This window comes from Apis cerana, linkage group LG9, assembly GCF_029169275.1.
Source record: "Apis cerana isolate GH-2021 linkage group LG9, AcerK_1.0, whole genome shotgun sequence".
NCBI lineage: Eukaryota > Metazoa > Arthropoda > Insecta > Hymenoptera > Apidae > Apis > Apis cerana.
In genome coordinates this window covers 9150127-9168393 of record NC_083860.1, presented here as the reverse complement: position 1 = coordinate 9168393, position 18267 = coordinate 9150127, and the positions used below count along the sequence as shown (strand labels likewise).

General features: G+C 36.4%; 2 protein-coding genes across 7 annotated transcripts in view; one reads left to right on the top strand and one right to left on the bottom strand.

The window, feature by feature from the left end:
- The window catches only part of LOC107993573 (neuroligin-1), a 278033-nt gene that overhangs the window by 89467 nt on the left and 170299 nt on the right, over positions 1-18267 (bottom strand). For 4 of the 5 annotated variants that reach the window (XM_062079448.1, XM_062079447.1, XM_062079446.1 and 1 more), the window contains 4 exons: positions 15143-15499; positions 11865-12174; positions 11234-11441; positions 9572-9826 (listed from right to left, as the gene is read on the bottom strand). In XM_062079448.1, the coding sequence (XP_061935432.1) occupies positions 9572-9826; positions 11234-11441; positions 11865-12174; positions 15143-15499 (1130 nt within the window). The remainder of the gene's footprint in view (positions 1-9571; positions 9827-11233; positions 11442-11864; positions 12175-15142; positions 15500-18267) is intronic. The other variant, XM_062079449.1, reaches the window with a different exon arrangement.
- On the top strand, positions 822-8146 carry LOC107996418 (uncharacterized). Of its 2 annotated transcripts, XR_003699039.2 has the most exons (10): positions 822-1003; positions 1225-1344; positions 1476-1590; positions 1673-1934; positions 2003-2119; positions 2209-2299; positions 2382-2524; positions 2597-2729; positions 2928-3117; positions 3870-8146. XR_003699039.2 is itself a non-coding variant. In XM_017054479.3 (9 exons), the coding sequence occupies exons 1-9, from the start codon at positions 860-862 to the stop codon at positions 2979-2981; spliced, it is 1179 nt and encodes a 392-aa protein (XP_016909968.2). In that variant the 5' UTR covers positions 822-859; the 3' UTR covers positions 2982-3527. The 2 variants fall into 2 exon arrangements, 1 of the variants encoding a protein (XP_016909968.2); XM_017054479.3 differs by lacking the exon at positions 3870-8146 and having other exon boundaries at positions 2928-3527.

Genomic DNA, 18267 nt, shown 5'->3' with positions numbered 1-18267 from the left:
CATAAATAAAGATACGATATGCCGTAATTGCATGCATACGTCAATATACGTGCATGTGTTATATGTCGAAATGAACGTATATTTTTTCTTTTTCTTTTTTGAAAAAACACATTCTGCATCGGAAACATTGATAATATTAATAATAACATTGATAAAATTGAAAACGGAATTGTCGTACCTTATTTCATAATAAATAGGCCACCAATTGATCCTTCGCGTTATCACTTTACTTTATTAATTAATTTCATTTCAAATTGGTTAATTTAATTTCATATTTATATTGAGAAAACAACGAATGTTCTCCACCTAAAAATTCACGTTGTTCCTCATCCTTAAAAGAAGAGTATCATCACAATAACTTTATTTCAAAAAAAAAAAAAAAAATCCACATCACAGTACCTGTCAAACAAGTGTGACAACTAAACACAGAGAAACATAATTGCTCCACACAAAGGGGGAGGGGACAGGAATCGATTTGACAAGGGAGGTTTAACACGCACGCACGCGAGGGGAAGAAGAATATTATAAAATTATGATAAGTTATACCAAAGGTGTTTTCATAAAAATTTCTCGCCACCTCGGAACAAAGTAACCAACACGTGTACCAATCTCCCGCAACTGGTGTTCGTGCTAAAAGTATAATAACCCGCCGTATATTGCCCGGTCGGGGAAAAATAACGAAGAAATTTCACGAAGGTGTTAGTACGTGTGTATCGTGCAACCTGTATTTATCTTATGAACCTTATGATTATAATCGTCGTTCTCTCGGGATCAGGCGAAATTCGAGGCAAAATATTTACTATATCTTCGAGACACGGCGCGCGACCGATCGCAGTCGTGTTTTGGCTTTGGAACAGTGATGGATTTCTACGAGACGAACATCGTCAAGAGTTATAGACTGTATCTGCTCCTCGTTGGCGTGTGGCCTTACGAATATTCGAAAGCGAACAAGATGCAAAGGATCGTGTACGTTACGTGCGTAATTTCTTTTTTACTCGTTCAGGTACGATTTTCAATGCCTGTTTTCTTTCTTTTTTTCTTTCAATTATTGTATCAAATTGTTGATTGTACATCGTAGTTGTGGTTAAATGGATTTCGTGTTATTGCGAGATATATAATATCTTTATTTTTATTCCTTAAATGAGACGTAGCGATCGATCATTTTATTCTAATTGATCAAGTATTTAAATTATTTAAATAACGAGTGTCTGGATATGTTTCTAGATTTTCACATTGTTCACCGATGAGATCAATTACGCTCTGCTGTGCCAGATAATTACAAATATACTGATCGTTTCATTAATATTAATAAAATATATTAATATTTGGATCAAGATCGAAGAGGTACGTTTGTAGTCTAATTGGAATAGATCAAATAATAGAAAATATATCGCGTGTGAAATTTTTAATACGATTTAGTTCGTGTGAATTATTTTATCAATTATCCTATTTTCTTTCTTATTTTTTCATTATAGTTTAAGGAATTTTTTGATTACATAAGGATCGACTTGAGCACATTGACGGAAACGGAAAAGATTATAATAAAACGAACGTATAAGAAATGTTCGTATTATTGTCAGATTATGTTTCGTAAGTGAGCTTTTTTATTAATTTTTCCTTTTGCGTTATACAAATATTTAAATTTCCTGATATCCAGTAATCTATGTTTCAGTATTCGCTTACTTCGCGGCCTTTATATTGATGATAATCCAAATATTTCAAATCGTTGATTACGGGATCGCATCCTCGAACAGAACAAATTATTTTGATCGAATAATTTTAACCGAATATTTTATCGACCGTGAAAAATATTCTTATCCCATTTGTATACATTTAAATATAGCAATATTGTTAATTTCTTCGATGGAGGTTGGTATCGATGTATTACACGCGATAATATTAACGCACATTATTGGAATATTCGACAAGATTGGGTAAGCTTTGAGACTCATTTTTCGTTTCGATTATTTAGAAAATTATTTAGAAATTTTCTTCTCGTTAGATATTTAACGATACATTTATTCGACGAACCAGAAATTACTTGTCAAAAAATTGACAAATATTTAATTTACTACAGAAGATTGGTGTATATCGTGAATTTGTATAAGAGAAATTTGAAGTTAGTGATTCTCGTCTATTTTTCTTTATTTTGTTTATATAAACAAAGAAAAAATTAACTTAATTCGCTTATAATCGTGTATATTTTAGATTTTGCGAAAAGTACAATTCTACAATGCTTATATGTGGGGGTATTCAAATAATTTGGGGAACATTAATTATCTCTGCCTTGCTCTTGAAAGTAACTATAATTTCTATATATATTTTATGTACAAATTTTCCTTAATTTTAATTTCTTCTTATAATTTATTCAATCCCTTTAGTTGAAAAACGAATTATTGCCACACAATCTACGAATGATGTTTGCATATTGTTTTTTCGTCAGTTTATACTTATTTATCATATACATGCTAATATTACCCTATCAAAAAGTATACGAGATCAGCGAAACTTTGTTCTTCAAGGCGTAAGTTTCTAAAACAAACATTCATTTGATAAGATATATTTCTATTTCCTTATGAATTTATCGAACGTTTAGCTATTGCGGACACTGGTACTCAACCTCGGCCAAAACTCAGAAATTGCTGTTATTTCTTATGCACAGATTCATGACACCGTATAAATTCCGATTTAAAAGTTTGGTAATTGTGATCAACCAAACGTACGTGTCGGTGAGTCCCTCTCTCTCCAATAAATTTGATAAAAATTGAGGAAAAAGAGGAAAAGAGCCTCCATTACTTGAATAACATAATTTCAATGTTACAAAATATCAAGTATAATACTCGAGAAACTTTTTCTCTTTCCGATAAACGGTTCCTCAATCGCACGATCCTCCGTCGTTGTTATCGAGAAACATTTTCAATTAATAGATGATACGAATCGGTTTCTCCTACTTCATGTTCATGCATTCCATCCAAGAATAATCGCGATCGACGTTGAGCGTGACCGATCATCCGATGGATTTCGCAGGATCATCGTGAATCATCGTGAACGGAACGGTACGAAGTATATGCGGTGTCGGCACGATATCACGGACTAATTAAACCGAGAGGATATTGCGTAAGTGTAATTACACCCTAATTGTACGCGCCCTACGCGACCGATACGCCACGATTTTGTCACGCGCCGTGTTGTATTTCGCAACCGCAATGCTTGTTGCGTTTGCGGTACGCGATTATCGTGTGTGCTGTTCGTGCTGTTCTATGAGATGCACCCGGGAGCCACCGGAAGGAGAAACGATGTTACTTTGTTACAACCTGGCCTTCTCGCTATTCTCAACGACACCGATTAACGTTAACGAATGTCAAAATGACGATTTTGTATTCGCACGCTTTATTCTTATTCTGTAATCGTTGAAAGGATATTTTAACGTTTCGTTAGAAGTTGTTATTGTATCGATATTAAACACGTTTGACAATTTGAAAGAAATCTGTTAAAAATAAAATTTGTGGAGTACAAGTAAGTACAAATACGTGTACGCTTTTATCGTGAGCGGAATTTAAATTACAATTGTATATGTTGTATGTGTTGTCGAGTATACGAGTGGTTAATTTTTATTTTTTATTTTTTATTTCTCGAATTGTTCGAATTGATAGAACAAATATGTTGTTGTGGGATAAAAAGTAATCTCTTTCGTATTTATCCGGCTTGAATCTAATATTTCTGTAACATATAAAGTTAGATCTAATTTTCCTTTCAAGGTATAAAAATCTTTTTACACTTTATGTGTGAAGTTCTTTCCCGGTAAATGAGTTCATAAAGTTTGCATATTTTTATTTTTATTTATTTATTTTTTTTTTTTTTTACAACAGCAATGACGTGATCTGCATATATTTAAAGTTCATCCACGAGCTGCTCCCGGAAGTTGAATGCTCGACTGACCTGTCGTCAAGAGGTTAACAAAATGGCACGAAATATGCTCCGAGTCTGGATACATTTCTCCATAAAGATAGTAATGATAAAATGTATCGCGATGATGGAATTATACGCTGTTCCATTCCGTGTGCAATTTTAAACGAACAATTTAAATTTTATTTCGACGAAATGAACATTCTTAGCACGGAAAAAAATTACCGTTGAAACAAATAATTAACAGGAAAATTGTATTCTTATATTTCGCACGTGGAAATCGATTTTACAGTTTAGAAAATAATCATATTTATATTTACATTTAATTTGAAGAAGGTATAATGATATTCCTGCTGGAAATTGCGTTAATCTTTGCGACATGTTATTTCTGTTTCGCTTTATTGAAGTGCAATTGATAGCTGCAATCGAGTTCGTTTATTCGCTTGATGAAACATTGTAAACTGATTTCGCTGTGCAAATGCAGCGTTTACACGCACCTACGTATTTCATTTTTTTTTTCCATTCATGCTTTCTGTTGTATTTCACACGGTATAAATTGAATCAATTGTACTACGATCGAATGGAAATCACGCAGAATTTTTTTTTTTTTTTTAATGAACTAACTTCGTAAAGAGAGAATAAAAAAAATATTGGTAGAAGTTTTGCGGTAAAAAAACATTCAATTTTTAAATATTCGACGAAAAATACTTTCGTTTTTTATTTTATAAATAAACGTATTATAAAAGAAATATAAAAAAATCTTATTTATTTCATATCACACACGTTACACACGTTCGATTTAATACATAGTTTCTTCGATCGTTTTTAGAATTTTAGATCTTTAATTCCATTCAAAAATTTTAGGATACTTTCAAACCAAAAAAAAAAAAAAAATGTCATTGGAAAATAATTATTTAACGTATTAAATAACGTGATTGATCGTCGAATCAAAATAATTCTCAAATTGTCGTACAACATTCACGATATACGTTTAATCGCGAATCCAAAATTATCGTGTTCATTGCTCATTTACTTTTATCGCCCGTATTAATATTCATTTAGAAATCCTTTGTAATCAAAATTAATATAAATAGCCAGTCATCGTTTCACAATGCAATTATCGTGAAAACGAATACATGTACTTCGTGTCGTATCGTTAATGATAAAACAGATTTCTCGCGTACTCGCGTGCATTATAATCATTAATCAATTTAATCCTACAATTTTCCTCACGAAGTTGTTTATATTTCTCCAATTTCGATCAATTAAAGTATATCGGATATTGAATATGATAAAATTTCAATTTTAATTCAAGTGTTTTATATATATATATATATAGAAAATAAGAAACGTACGTTTCTTCCTTCTTCTTTACCGATTTTTAATAAGAACTAAAATAGCAACTAGTTTCAGATATACCATTCTCGAGTGTCGGAACACGACTAAGGATTGTATTACCTTTACTTTAGAAACTATAGAAACAACACTCCACTCGAAGTAAGTAGAAATACAAAATAGTACTTTTCGTGTTAAATTGAAATATTAATATATAAAAAATTTTGTAATTTTTAGGAACAATTCCTTTCTCGATTCTTGCTTTCGGCATTCTTTTATATTCAAGAATATAAATCGTCATCGTTATACACGGATTATTATACATATTCATATGGATGGAGTACTCCTTTATGCAATATTACAACACTACCGAGGGAGAACACTAACGAGACATTGAAGCTTCGTAAATTCTATTTGAGTACCTCATTTATTCCGTAATACATCATTTTCAATCTGCCTTCTTCATCGTAATCTCTTCTTAGAACTATAATATCTCATTTATTTCTATTTTTAAAATTTCAATGCCTCGTTACTCCCTTATTTAATTCACCTACATACACATCGATCCCGTATTATTTCAATAACGCACATTCCTCCCGCCATTCGCAACATCGCGTCCTTATAATTTTGCAAATGCATCTTTGTATCATTGCGTAAATTCAAAACTTTTCCCATCTTTTTCAGAAAATTCTCTTCCAATATATTTTCACACGACTCGTCAGAAGTTGACAGTAAGTTCGATACTACATTCTGTTTCGAGAGAAATCCGTGCGCTCGTGATTAACGATCGAACGATGAAGTGCAATCAGCGAACTTCGACAATTTATACCGAGAAATATTTACTGTTTCGCATTGCTGATTCATGCACACAGCACCGCGGATGTAACAATTTAAACAACGATGGCGCGCGCCCCGTTAACACCGATCTGGTACAATATGCATCACAGTGCTTAAGGTATGCTGCGCTCCGTGTTCCCCAGCTTTTCGACAAATTAACGCCAGTGGAAACCGTGCCGACCGAACATGTCGCATCTCGCCGTTCATCTCTCTCCTCTCTCTCTCTCTCTCTCTCTCTCTGGCTATATTTTTCTATATCCACGCAGCACACATATCGAACGTGAGTATTTTTCTTTATTTTTTTTTTTTTTCAATCTTCAAACATCGTGAAATTTTGCACTCGATTTATTATAGCGCGGTAAATTATCTTGTATTATCCTTCTAACTCGTGATATTTAATTTTAAAACGTCAGCGAGAAAGGAATTATAAGAGTGAAAAAATACATATGGATTTTGATGAAATGGAAATTAGAAAAAAAAAAAAAAACGAAACAAATATAGAATTTCAACGAGCAAAACTTGTTACTGTTGGACAAACACAAGCTTACGAGCGAGCGCGTAACAATCGATTGGTCATATTCATTTACGGATTATTTATACGGAGAATATATTCATTCTTCAAACGTTTCTGTTTAGGGATGCACGGATCCGAAATAATAAATGATGACGCAGAGAGGGCGTCCGAGCCGACAATTTTCCAGGTATATGCTCGCGCACGATCGACACGAAGCGAGCGCAAAAACTCGTCGGTGCTGCGGACAACGCGGGTAGCCTAGCCGTTTATCAATCGCTAATCTTATCAGCGTATCGCTGCAAATCTTTGCCAGGTAAAATTCGTTATTCCGTGCCCGTTATAAATCTGGCCCCTTATCTCAAAAGAGGGGAGACCGTGCCGGATCCATCATCTCTCGCGCCGATTTTCCCTTTCGATCCACAAAACGATCCACCAACCGGATTCCCTCTCATCCATCGAATCACGAGCGTTCGAAAGTGTTCGAGTCGATGAAACTTTTACTCGCTTCGTTCCATTTATTTATTTCCTTCCTTCCTTTTTTGCTTATACGGAATAGATCCACGATTGGGAATAATGGATAATGCTGGTTATCCATGCTCGAAATCTTTTCGTGTAACAAAAGTCGCGACTGATGGACACCGAGTGACAATGAATCCGAAGTCGGGCACGGATCTCTACTCTGCTATTATTGATCCCGGCAATATTTTCCATTCAAGATCGAGCGTGCAGGGATATCTTACTTCTCGCTTACACGGAACATTGACACACCGAGCAGAGAATGGGATTCGACGTTGGATCGGAAATTGCAAGTCACTCGTAGCCAATGATTTACCGGATACCAGATACCTTTTGCATTACGCTCAACAGTACGGATTAAATTAAGTCTCGTTTTAATAAATGCATTCCCGTATATATATATATATTTCTGTATTCGTGGAATACATAGCATAGCTTGTGGAAGGGATAAGAAAATTATTTCGTGGAAAATTGATCATGATTATTCGTAATTTCTCGATAAATAAAAGGAAGAAAGATTTAAATGGAAATATGTTTCGCGTTAAATGATCATCATTCAGATATATAAAAAGAATGTTATATTTACGTTTCTTTTTTTAATATTTTCAGTCTTGATGAATTTCTTCCTTTTTTGCCCTTTTCGTTTTTCTTTTTCACGATTAGATTTTAAAAGGAATTTAACGCGAAATTGTCGAGAAAAATAATATTATTCGGATTAATTATTCGAGAAATGATAAAATAAAGGAGGAAATGAAAGATTAAACGTTTCGTTCGTATTTAATACATGAGAGTGTCAGTTAATTGTAATTCATAAACGAACTTATATCGAATTGAAGCAAATAAATAAACAATTACGTAGTAATTAATGTTCGTTTAAATGAGAAGAAACTGGCAACTATAAATGGGAGTTGAATAATTTTGTCCAGGAATTTCATAAATTAATTGAGGAATTAATTAAATTTCGTCGTGCAAAGAGTAATTTTAATAAACACGGAACGCGTGTTAATAAAAATAAACCAAAGATGGAATTTTTCGAAACAAGAGAGAGACAAGTGTGTTAGAGAGATTATAAACAATCGTAAATAATTGATACTTATTTTTGATTTAAAATTGACGTAGTTTACGCAAATCGGATAATTGCCATCGTTGTAATTTTTTATTCTAGACAAATAAATTTTCCTTAATTATATGAATATCTCGCGAACCATATTTGCAATGAGCGTACAATAATTTAATTACGCGTTTTTATTATCTTTCTTCACGAGAGATTTCCTAGATTTAACGGAAGCTGTGTTTACAATCTGAACGAACGAGAGCTTAATTTCCATAACGATCGCTCAAGATTAAAAAGAAAAAAAAAAAAAAAGAAAAAAATATTCGTTCTGCAGACGCATACTCGGTAAATTTTCATAATGGCAAACATTAGTTACATTCACGAAATATCTCGTTCCCACGGAATTTACTCATCCCGATAATATCTCAAGTTAGAGCAGCTTAGGATCGTTTCACCTCGTTCACCCTCGCATTTCTACCCTTTATCTCATCTCGCCGACTTCTCACGAGGGAACGAGGATTTTTTCATATCCAAAGGCATGATACAAACGAGCTCGTAGCTGCATAATTTGCCACATTCCTTCGCGAACAAACACCGCTTCGTCATATTATATTTATAAACAAGACACATTGTCCCTTGAAATTACCCGACCTAGATATCTTGCGTACGTAAGCGATAATTTTCATTTAATTTTGTTAAGGATATTTTCAATTGTTTTAATCGCGAAAAAAAAAGAGAAGATTCATCGTTGCAATGATTTTTGATTTCTGGATCGTCGTAAACAACAGTCGCAAAAAAATAACTTTGTAACTTTCCATCCTTCGAAATGGATGAATGTTAATGCAATATCGCACGTTCTGCTCGGCGTTCGATTTAACAAGTTTTCGAACAAAATTTCGAATTTCAAACAAAATGAGGTATACGTGTCTCGGTTACCTCGTAGCTTTGGAGCTGCGATGTGTACGCGTCGCTCGAAACAGCCGCTATCAATTGTGAAGATATACAGATGTAAACAATACTATTTCACTTCACGAGAAAATATTTCGAATAATTTTTAATTGCATCGATCGGTGAGAATTAATCGAACGGCGCATAGATCGAGCGATGGGAAAAGTAAAGTTCTACCATACCGATCGATTTATTAATTCTATTCCACGGGTTTAATTTATTCACGGCACGGAGAGGAAAAGCTCGAACGCGCGCAGATGTGTTTTCGAATCTAATTATCTCGTAAAATTGTGAGCTTTATAATACTTCGTTAAATGGCTAATAATAATATGCATATTATCAATTTCAATAATATCCTATCATCATAAAGAACTCTTTTGATGACTTTTTCGATCATATATTCTCTTTATTTTCTTCTTAATTATTCGAGCATATCAAGTAAGAAGAAAATGACCACTTACCTGAGGATAATCCCCATCCTTCATCTGATAGTCGAACACGTAGAAATACGTCTTGGGCAGTGGTTCTTTCTCGCTTTCGGGAATCGGTGCTATATGAGGATTATTCGGTTTCTTCGTGTGTCTTAGAGTGAAGAGGTCGCCAGTCTGCACCAAAGGCGCCACAAATTGGGCGTCGCTTAGCGCCTGGACGCAGGCGTCCTTCGTGTTCACCGGATGCTGCACTGTCCGCTCCCAATCGGTGTATTCATTCACCACCTGGTCCAATTAAACGATAATTCAATCAAACGATAAACGTTGTGAAGAAAAAAGAAATATAAAGACAGGGCTGGAAGTGTAGGAGCGAACGCAGGGTGATTTCTTATGAAAAGATAGAAGAAAGAAGAAAAAAAGGAATGGAATAAAATTTTTTCGTCCAAAATTTGAATTCGAATTCCAAAAATTGAAATTTTCGATATTCTTTTATTCTTTCAACAATTTTTATTCTGTGAACAATTTTTTCCATATAGCAATATCTTTAAAAAATGCACGTTATTAGTATTATTGTTATTATTCTATCTTAATCTAAAAAGTATTTTAAATAAATTTGGACTTTTTGGAGCTTTGATCGAGTCAGATATTTGATTAAATTAATTTCTGTAAATTAATTCCACGAATTATAATTCTCTCTTTTACTTTCCGTGCATTGAATGCATCGAAATGCATCAATGATATCGATACAATTTCATTTTTTCACTTTTCGCGTCTATGAACGTTCATCGAAATTTTTAAAAAAGTTTCGATCGAATTTTACAACGAATCGAACCGAATAATTTTATTACTCGATATTTTCGATATTTGTTATAAAACGAAGGAGGAAAAGCAAAAAAAAAAAAAAAAAAAAAAGAGTTCGATTTTTCCCCACTAAACGTATAATATTTCCATCGAACTATTGAAATTCGAAGCATCGATACACGCTGGAATTTTCCTGGTTAATATTCGGTTTCCCATCTTTCGATACCGAAATCGGCATTTAGATAACGGTCCACGGTTACAAATAATCGGACACGTATGCGAGATATATTTTTCAGGGGGAGGGGGAGCAAAACCACGGACCGGGAGGGGGCGACAAATTATTCCCAGGGAGCATTATGAAAACTCATGCCAAACGGCCGTGAAATAATCGTTGGAATCATTGGCTTATCGAAATTTATGAAATATGAACGATTCGCCCCCGTTAAATGCTTAATCGCGTGTGCAAAACGTTTACCTTTTCTATGGATCGGTTTATCGTCACTGTTTTCCGTCATCGTTTCGTATTTTTTAACGCGATCGTATATTTAATCATAACCGATGAGATATCGAGAAACAAGTGAATGATGACATAATTAGATTAAAAGAGAGAGAGAGAGAAAGAAAGAAAAGAAAAGAAAAATATCATTCAAGGAAAGTTATATTAAGAGTAAACAGAGTTGGAGAGAAAGATGTCCCTTGAAAGCGATCGGAGAACTTCTTTCGAAAGATTTTATTCATTCCAAGATTCATTCCAAGTTTGTAACTTTTACATTTCTTTTTTTTTCTTTTTATTTTTATTATATCGAAAGAGATATTTTAATTTTGCTTTTAATACTCTTAATTTTCTTTTTCTTTTTCTTTAAATTCTTTCAATTCCAGGAAAACACTTACCGTATAAAATATTTCCGTCAGATGATACACGTACGCGTTCCTCACGTATGTTCTGATGATCCTGTCTCTTCTTTCGCCCTCGAACCCTTGCTGTACATCCTTCTCCGCGAATTTCCACAACGCTTCGCTCGTGGTCACGCCGAACAGCAAATCGTATTTGTTGTTACTCGTGATTGGGGCACCGTGCTCCGCTTTCTTTGGCAGCGGCCTGAAACAAAACAAATTCCCTTCTTTCCTTACTGTACTTTAAAAAAAAAATGGAGAGAAACGAACATATGGAAGCTATAATGTGCAGCCATCTTCAACGCGTAAGTCTTCTTTGTATCGCTATAATCATTTACGTGCTCTGGTGATAGCGATAAGAAATTTCATGCCTCATCGAAACAACGAGTGTCGTTGTAACGCCGCCGAGTTGATGTACGAAAAATGTAAAAATTGAATGGACTTTGGTTTGTATTTGTTTGTAAAATTTAACGAAGAATATCATCGATACTTTGGTGAGAATGCTCTAGAGATGGAACAAGAAAATGATGAAGACGATAGATAATATGATATTAAAAAAAATTAAAAGAAATTAAAAATATTACTTATTAAAAAGTTAAGTATTCGGAAATAAATAATCGATGCTTACCCGAATCCTTGGAATTCCGGACCCATGTACGACAGAAGATCTTTCTGAAAGTCTGGCTTGATGACCACGCCATCTACGCTGGGCCCAAACGCGCTCAAAAATGTCGGCGGTTGGATATTGACTTTCATCAACTCCTCCAAACTTCGATCCCGAAGACAATCGACGATCAGTTCGTTGTTCTTGAACAAATCATTCGGAATCGTGCAATTGACCGCCTTGGCTAGTTTTAAGGCGTAAGAAACAGGATCCTCGACCACTGCCCACGACGAGAGGGCGCTGCCTGATAATAGAATAGCCCTCTTGAACAGACCTAATTGCAAAAAGAATTTCACATGCGTGAATTTAACAATGAAGAGCTCCGAGGATATTAAATTTTAATTAAAGAATCTAGTTTAGTTTAGTCTATTTAAAGTAATATTTGATACTAATTTTCAAGCCTTGATATATTCTAACAAAGATATAAATGCGCAGAAATAGTTTGTTTTATTTTTAAATAAAAATGGGATACGTGTTTCTCTCTTTCTCTCCGTTTGTCTTTTGTTTTTTATATCTTTGCGAGGGGAAATATCGAAAATAAAAGAAATATTGGTTTTCTTTGTTGCATCGTAGACATGCATTAAACGAGTATATTCTAACTATAGCTATAGAAAGTAGAGTTCCAGGAAATTCTCGAGAAGAAAGTTATTTTTGATTTTCCTTTGGCCAACGGAACCAATGATGCTTTTCCATGGCGTCTACTCTTTGAAAATCTATCCTTTTAGAGGAAAAGAAATCAATTTGTAATAAGGATAGCCGTGACATTCTTTGATCTCGGTTAGTTCAAATAGAAAATATACAAAAGCTTCTATTCAATAGAGATTCGAAGAAAACAACTATTTATCGAACCCTTTAAACGAGGTCATTGCGTTCGAATTTAGAAATAAGAAGATGAAAATGGAGGAAACTCGATCTAAATAAAGATACCTCAAGATACTTTAAAAGAAATTAAACGATGTTTGAAATTTTTCCAGTTTCGCCTTCTAATTTCATCGTAATTTCTCGTGTATAGTATGTCGATAAGCCTGCTTCAATAATTCTTCTACACGACCAACTCTTTCGAAGAATCGAACTTTGGTGATTAATATCAAAGTACTTCACGTCGAAGAGGAAAACTACGAAAACTTTCCAAACTAATTAATTTGTTGTATCGAATAACTAAAGTTGCAACAAGTTCTCTACAAGCTTCATATATTTCCAAGCGTGTACAACTTTATCGACACACTTTTTGCAAAAAGATCCAATCTATTAATTAATAATTCATATTTCGAATATAATTGACCTCGTTTCGAGAAAGAAAAATATATTTCTACGAATTCACAAGATATAAAAATATACCCAGGAGAGATTTAAAGAGATGGCCATCGATCGTTCCAATCGAAACGAAGTGGCAAGAAGCGGAATCGAGCGGAAGAATTTCAAAAGCTAGGAATCGCCCACGTCCATCGATCGCGAGAAACAAAGCTGTTTTCGTTAAGTCGCCTCAATTAATACGTCTTCCGGCGCCTCATCTCGCGATCGACCATTTATCAAGACAGATTTATACCAGCAATTTCGAGCGGCCTCCGTTCGAGAGAAGCCTCGTCCACGTTGCCAATGTGTACGGCCAATATCGAAGCTCTGGGATCGACGAGGCTAAGCGAGAAATTCCAGCGTGACTGGGAACGCTCTTTGGAAAAGGAACGAGGGGAAAGAAACATGGAGCGTGGATCGTGTACGTTCCGCGGCCTCATAAAGGCGGAAAGTATTTTCTAATAGCGTATCGCGATACCCATTGGGATAGAGGAACGATATTTCACGCGCGTACCATGCCGAGAATTCTTCTTTCTCGTTTCTCTGCCTATTACAGTTTATCCTTTGTAACACAATTTCTCGTTTAGTCTTCTTCCAAGTCGAGCAAGAAGAAATCGTCTATATCTTTTGGATTTCTTTTAACCCCTTTTAAATATCTTCCCTCTCCCCCTAGAAACTTTCTTTTGTGGTTTTAAGAAGTTTTGAGGATAATTCCTTCTCTTCCGGAATTCGTTCTCCTCTCATCTTCTTAATTTACTTTTATAATTCGCTTTTCCTTTATCCTTTTTTTTTCATACGTTTCCAAGACCTTGAAGAGAATTTAACCCTGTTTCCATTCGGTTCATGGATATCTGGTATCTGGTCTAGTGTTAAGATCATCCGTGGTTTTGAAAATTAATCCTTTTAACGAGACCGGTTTCCTAAGAAGAATATTAAATCGATGATTCGATTCTCCTTTCTCCTTTTTAATTTATCGGGAATGGGGCGACTAAGAAGAATCGATTTTCGAGAAATTGGATCTCGAGAAAAGTCGATCAGAGATACACATAAGCTCGTTTCTCCTTCTGAATTCTCCTCGAGAGTCTCGTTAGCGGATCGAAGGAATCAGAAGGAGAAATATCGGATCCCTCCATTGAGAGAGAGAAGAGTCTCGACGGCCGGCCGCCATCTCGTTATTTATGGCATAACGATTCTTTTTTCTTTTTCTTGCACACGACTGTAACTATTATCAAGCCCAGGTTAATTGTCCCAGATCAGGAAACGGAAGTTAAGTACGAAACAGAAGGGACGAAGCAGAATTTAATCTAACCGAGTGGAAGTTTATAAGAGATCTAAAAATAGTTGGGCGGCTCTTAGTCGAATGCGGATTTTTATCGTGTTACGCGAAAAACTTCCCGAACTTCCTCGAGATTCGTCGAGATTACTTGGCGAAAGTCACAGTCGATCGAATAAACTTCAAACCCGAGGCCGAGAAAGAAAGAAATGACGAAATTAAACGTATTCTTGGCGAGTTTGATTCTCTGTTGATCTACCCACTTTTCGAGAGTTCCTTCCCGGATCCGATTTCTTCCGACGAGCAGAAAATTGGTATTAAAATTAATCTGATCTTTTAAGATCCAATTTTTATACCACGTTCCTGTCTTCGATTAATTTTCTGCATTGAGAATCAAAGATCGTCACAGACTTTATACAAAAATTCCATTCAAATAACCATCTTTGTACCAAAATTTTCATGATAATACTTACTTATGTTACAGTTAAATGTAACGGCGCAGGAAATGCATTTACCGTTCAATCGTTCTATTTTTATCGTCAGTCGAACATAAACTAAACAATCTAAAAATATTCCTCAATTAAATTCCTCTTTCCCGAAACCAAAATAAAGAAGAAAAACTCGTCGCGGAGTTTCTCGGCGAAGAAAGGAAGGAAGGAAGGAAAAAGCGACTGACCACGCACGACGGTCGGGCTGATGGCGAGAAAATGAACACAGGCGGCCCCAGTCCCTTGACCCATCAGCGTCACGTTGTTGGGATCGCCGCCAAACAGGGCGATGTGCTCGTTGACCCATTGGAGCGCCGCGATCTGATCCATCAGCCCGTAATTCGCGACCCTCGCCTTGGTCTGGGGCGCCATGTTGGCGTTGAGAAAGCCGAGCACGCCCAACCGGTAGTTCATCGTCACGATTACTTGGTCGGTGTAGCTGGCCAGCACGCTGCCATCGTACGGATTTCCGCTACCCCAGTCGTAGCTCTCCCCGTGGATGTACAGCAACACCGGATGCTTTCTACTGTTGTTGTCCGCCATCCCTGCGAAGAAAAAGGTATTCTTTCACCATCTTCTCGAATAAAAAAAAAAATAAAACCCTCCTCGGTGAAAAGTAGCCGGGCAAACCACGGATTTTTTTAAATTTCCTTCGAGAAACGGAAAAGCACATCCTACCTCTCAAGCCCCGACCCTTTGCTCCTTCCAAATTTATATTCCTCCGTGTCTCTGCAATTTACGCTATATTTCGAGTTATTTATTTACTTTTTTTTTATTATTTTTCGCAAAATCGCTCAAAGTTTGTTGTATCGACAGCTCGCTAATTAACCAATGTTTGGCAAACGATCGCGAAAGAAAAACAGTTGCAGAGCGAAGTTTCTATTCGTGTTCCGTTCAAGGTTCCATTTTCGTTTATCGTCTCGTCCGAAGGCAGAGCTGGGAGGTGGAAGGATGGCATTGTTCCCGGAGAGATACGTGTCAGCGATTTACGTCCGAGAGAGGAGAAGGGAACAAGAGAGAAAGGTGGAGGAGGGAATATAGAGAGAGACGCGACATTGGGAGAATTGACCTTCGCGAGGGAACGTTGCGGATACGACGGGTTTTCGTGCTCGTCGTCGCATTCGAGGCGAACCATCACCGCGACACGTGTCGATTTCGCGGCCGCGAGTCGCGCCTCGCCGGCGGAATGTAACGAGAAAACGCGCTGACCCGCGCTCAACCGACGCGCTTTTTGATTAGAGGCTGGATGTTTTGCGGCGCGCCCTCTGATTGGACGCCACCCCGCAAATGCGTTCTCGCGTCGACCGTTTTTTTTTTTTTTTTCTATAGCGCGGAAATTGCTGGTCGAATCGATACCTGTCGGAAGAATTGTTGTCGGGCTTGGAAAGTCTGCGGGAAAATATTGTTATTGCAAATTTGTTTCCACGATTTTCTTTTTCGCTAAAAAATAAACATCGATCGAAACGTGTATGTATGTGTATATATATATATATATATATATATATATTTGTAAATCGGAAAGGATTTATATGTTATAAGGTAAACAAATAGTATCAAATAAGATGAGGTTTGTTATTCTAGATCGCGAGTATGAATAATGTAAATGATCGTAATTTTTATCATCACGAATTTTTTCATTCCTGTATTTATACGATGCGATGATACGATGACGATGAATCGCATAAGAGAAGGTAGGCAGTGGTACGAGTCAATCGTAAAACCGACTATGCATTATCCCTATGGATCGTGAGTGAAATTACATGTTTATGTATCATAAAATTATCAATAAAGGAAAGACGAATTGTACGGAATATATTGCGAGATATGAAGTGAAGTTGGTGAATTGTAAGGGAGGAGATTGGTACGAGAGTGGATACGAGCCAATCATAAGATTCCACCTGTGTTCTTCCGGATCGTAAATTATTTTACATCGGTATTTACTTTATCCGTCGATATATTTTATCGATATATACAAGATGATATTATCAACGAATAAAAGGTGAATTGTAAATACGATAAAATATGAAATATAAAACGAACTTGAGATTAAATAACACTCGATGCTCGATCGATTTCACGACAGAAAAGGAGAAGAAAGAAAGGAATTTGAGTAGTTCGCCTATTTCCTATCGTGGAACACCGACCCCTATTCGAGCGACAATATCAACCAGGAGGAACGAAGGAAGGAAGGAAGGAAGCGTTAAAGAAAGCGGCACGTGAACGACCCTCGACGAAACAAAGACCGATGTTGACCGTATGTCTGCTCCTATAGAAAAGTTGCAGCCAGGGCTGAACAGAGGCTTGCAACAGAAGGGACGAGGGGTGGTTGGCAAAGGGGATTCAAGCTTCGGTCTTCGCCTCACGCTTCAGAAAATATAGAGTCTGGGACAGTTCGTCGCTCCGAGCGCTTGAATAACCGTGGACGGCTTCACTTTCAACCCGAAAGATTCCCAGTTTAACCAAATTTTCGTCCCGAAATTTTTATCTTTCGAGTCATTTTCGAGAGAAATATCAAAAAACGCGTCGTTTAAAATATTCGAAACACGAAGATCGGTATTTACGTACGAATATCTCGGGCGTTGAATTGTCGCGGCCAACATGAAAAATCCACGTCACGATTTTCATTCCAGGCTCTCCTATTTTTAATTTCTTCACCACTTGTAAATTTCACGGCCAATATATTTTTCATTGAACAGACTCCAGTTTTATTAAACTAATTAGAACCGGATGAAACGAACATTTATGAAATTATCCTTATATAATCTTGAACTGAGTTTCCATCTTTTATCGTCTTTTGACTAACTTTTTCCTCTTCCCGTTTTATTTTAATTATCCCTAAGATCCACTATTCACGATGCTCGGTTATAATACATCCACGAAACAAGAAGGACTAACAGAAGAGCCCGTCTCAATAAAGAAAATTAGACGAAGATCTCGTAATAAAATCTGGACTAGCTATGGAGTAACATTTTGAGCTCGTTCCACCGATAATTTCCCATCCGGGGGAGCGTAATATCAATTAAGAAAACACCGATCCCCCCCTGCCTCATTACCAATCACGTTCAACTCATTAAACGCACCTTTTAACAGTCAAACGGACCAATTGCACACCTTTTGTTCCTTCTCATGATCGTTACGTTCTCCTTTACCTTCTGCCCAAGGCCTCTCTAATGGGAAAAGCTGACGCATACCAATTCCTCGCCTCCCCCTCTCCAAACCGAATTCCGCCGTTTAATGGCACGCAGTCGGCCAATAAACCGCGTGGCAACTCTCGCGAGACCCGGCTCAAAGGGGATGACGCTCGGTTTAGCCC

Coding starts and splice junctions, on each gene's coding strand:
- LOC107996418 (XM_017054479.3), top strand. CDS start 860: ATGGATTTCTACGAGACGAACATCGTCAAGAGTTATAGACTGTATCTG. Junction 1,004..1,224: donor TTTCTTTTTTACTCGTTCAG/GTACGATTTTCA, acceptor ATATGTTTCTAG/ATTTTCACATTGTTCACCGA. Junction 2,525..2,596: donor GAAACTTTGTTCTTCAAGGC/GTAAGTTTCTAA, acceptor TCGAACGTTTAG/CTATTGCGGACACTGGTACT.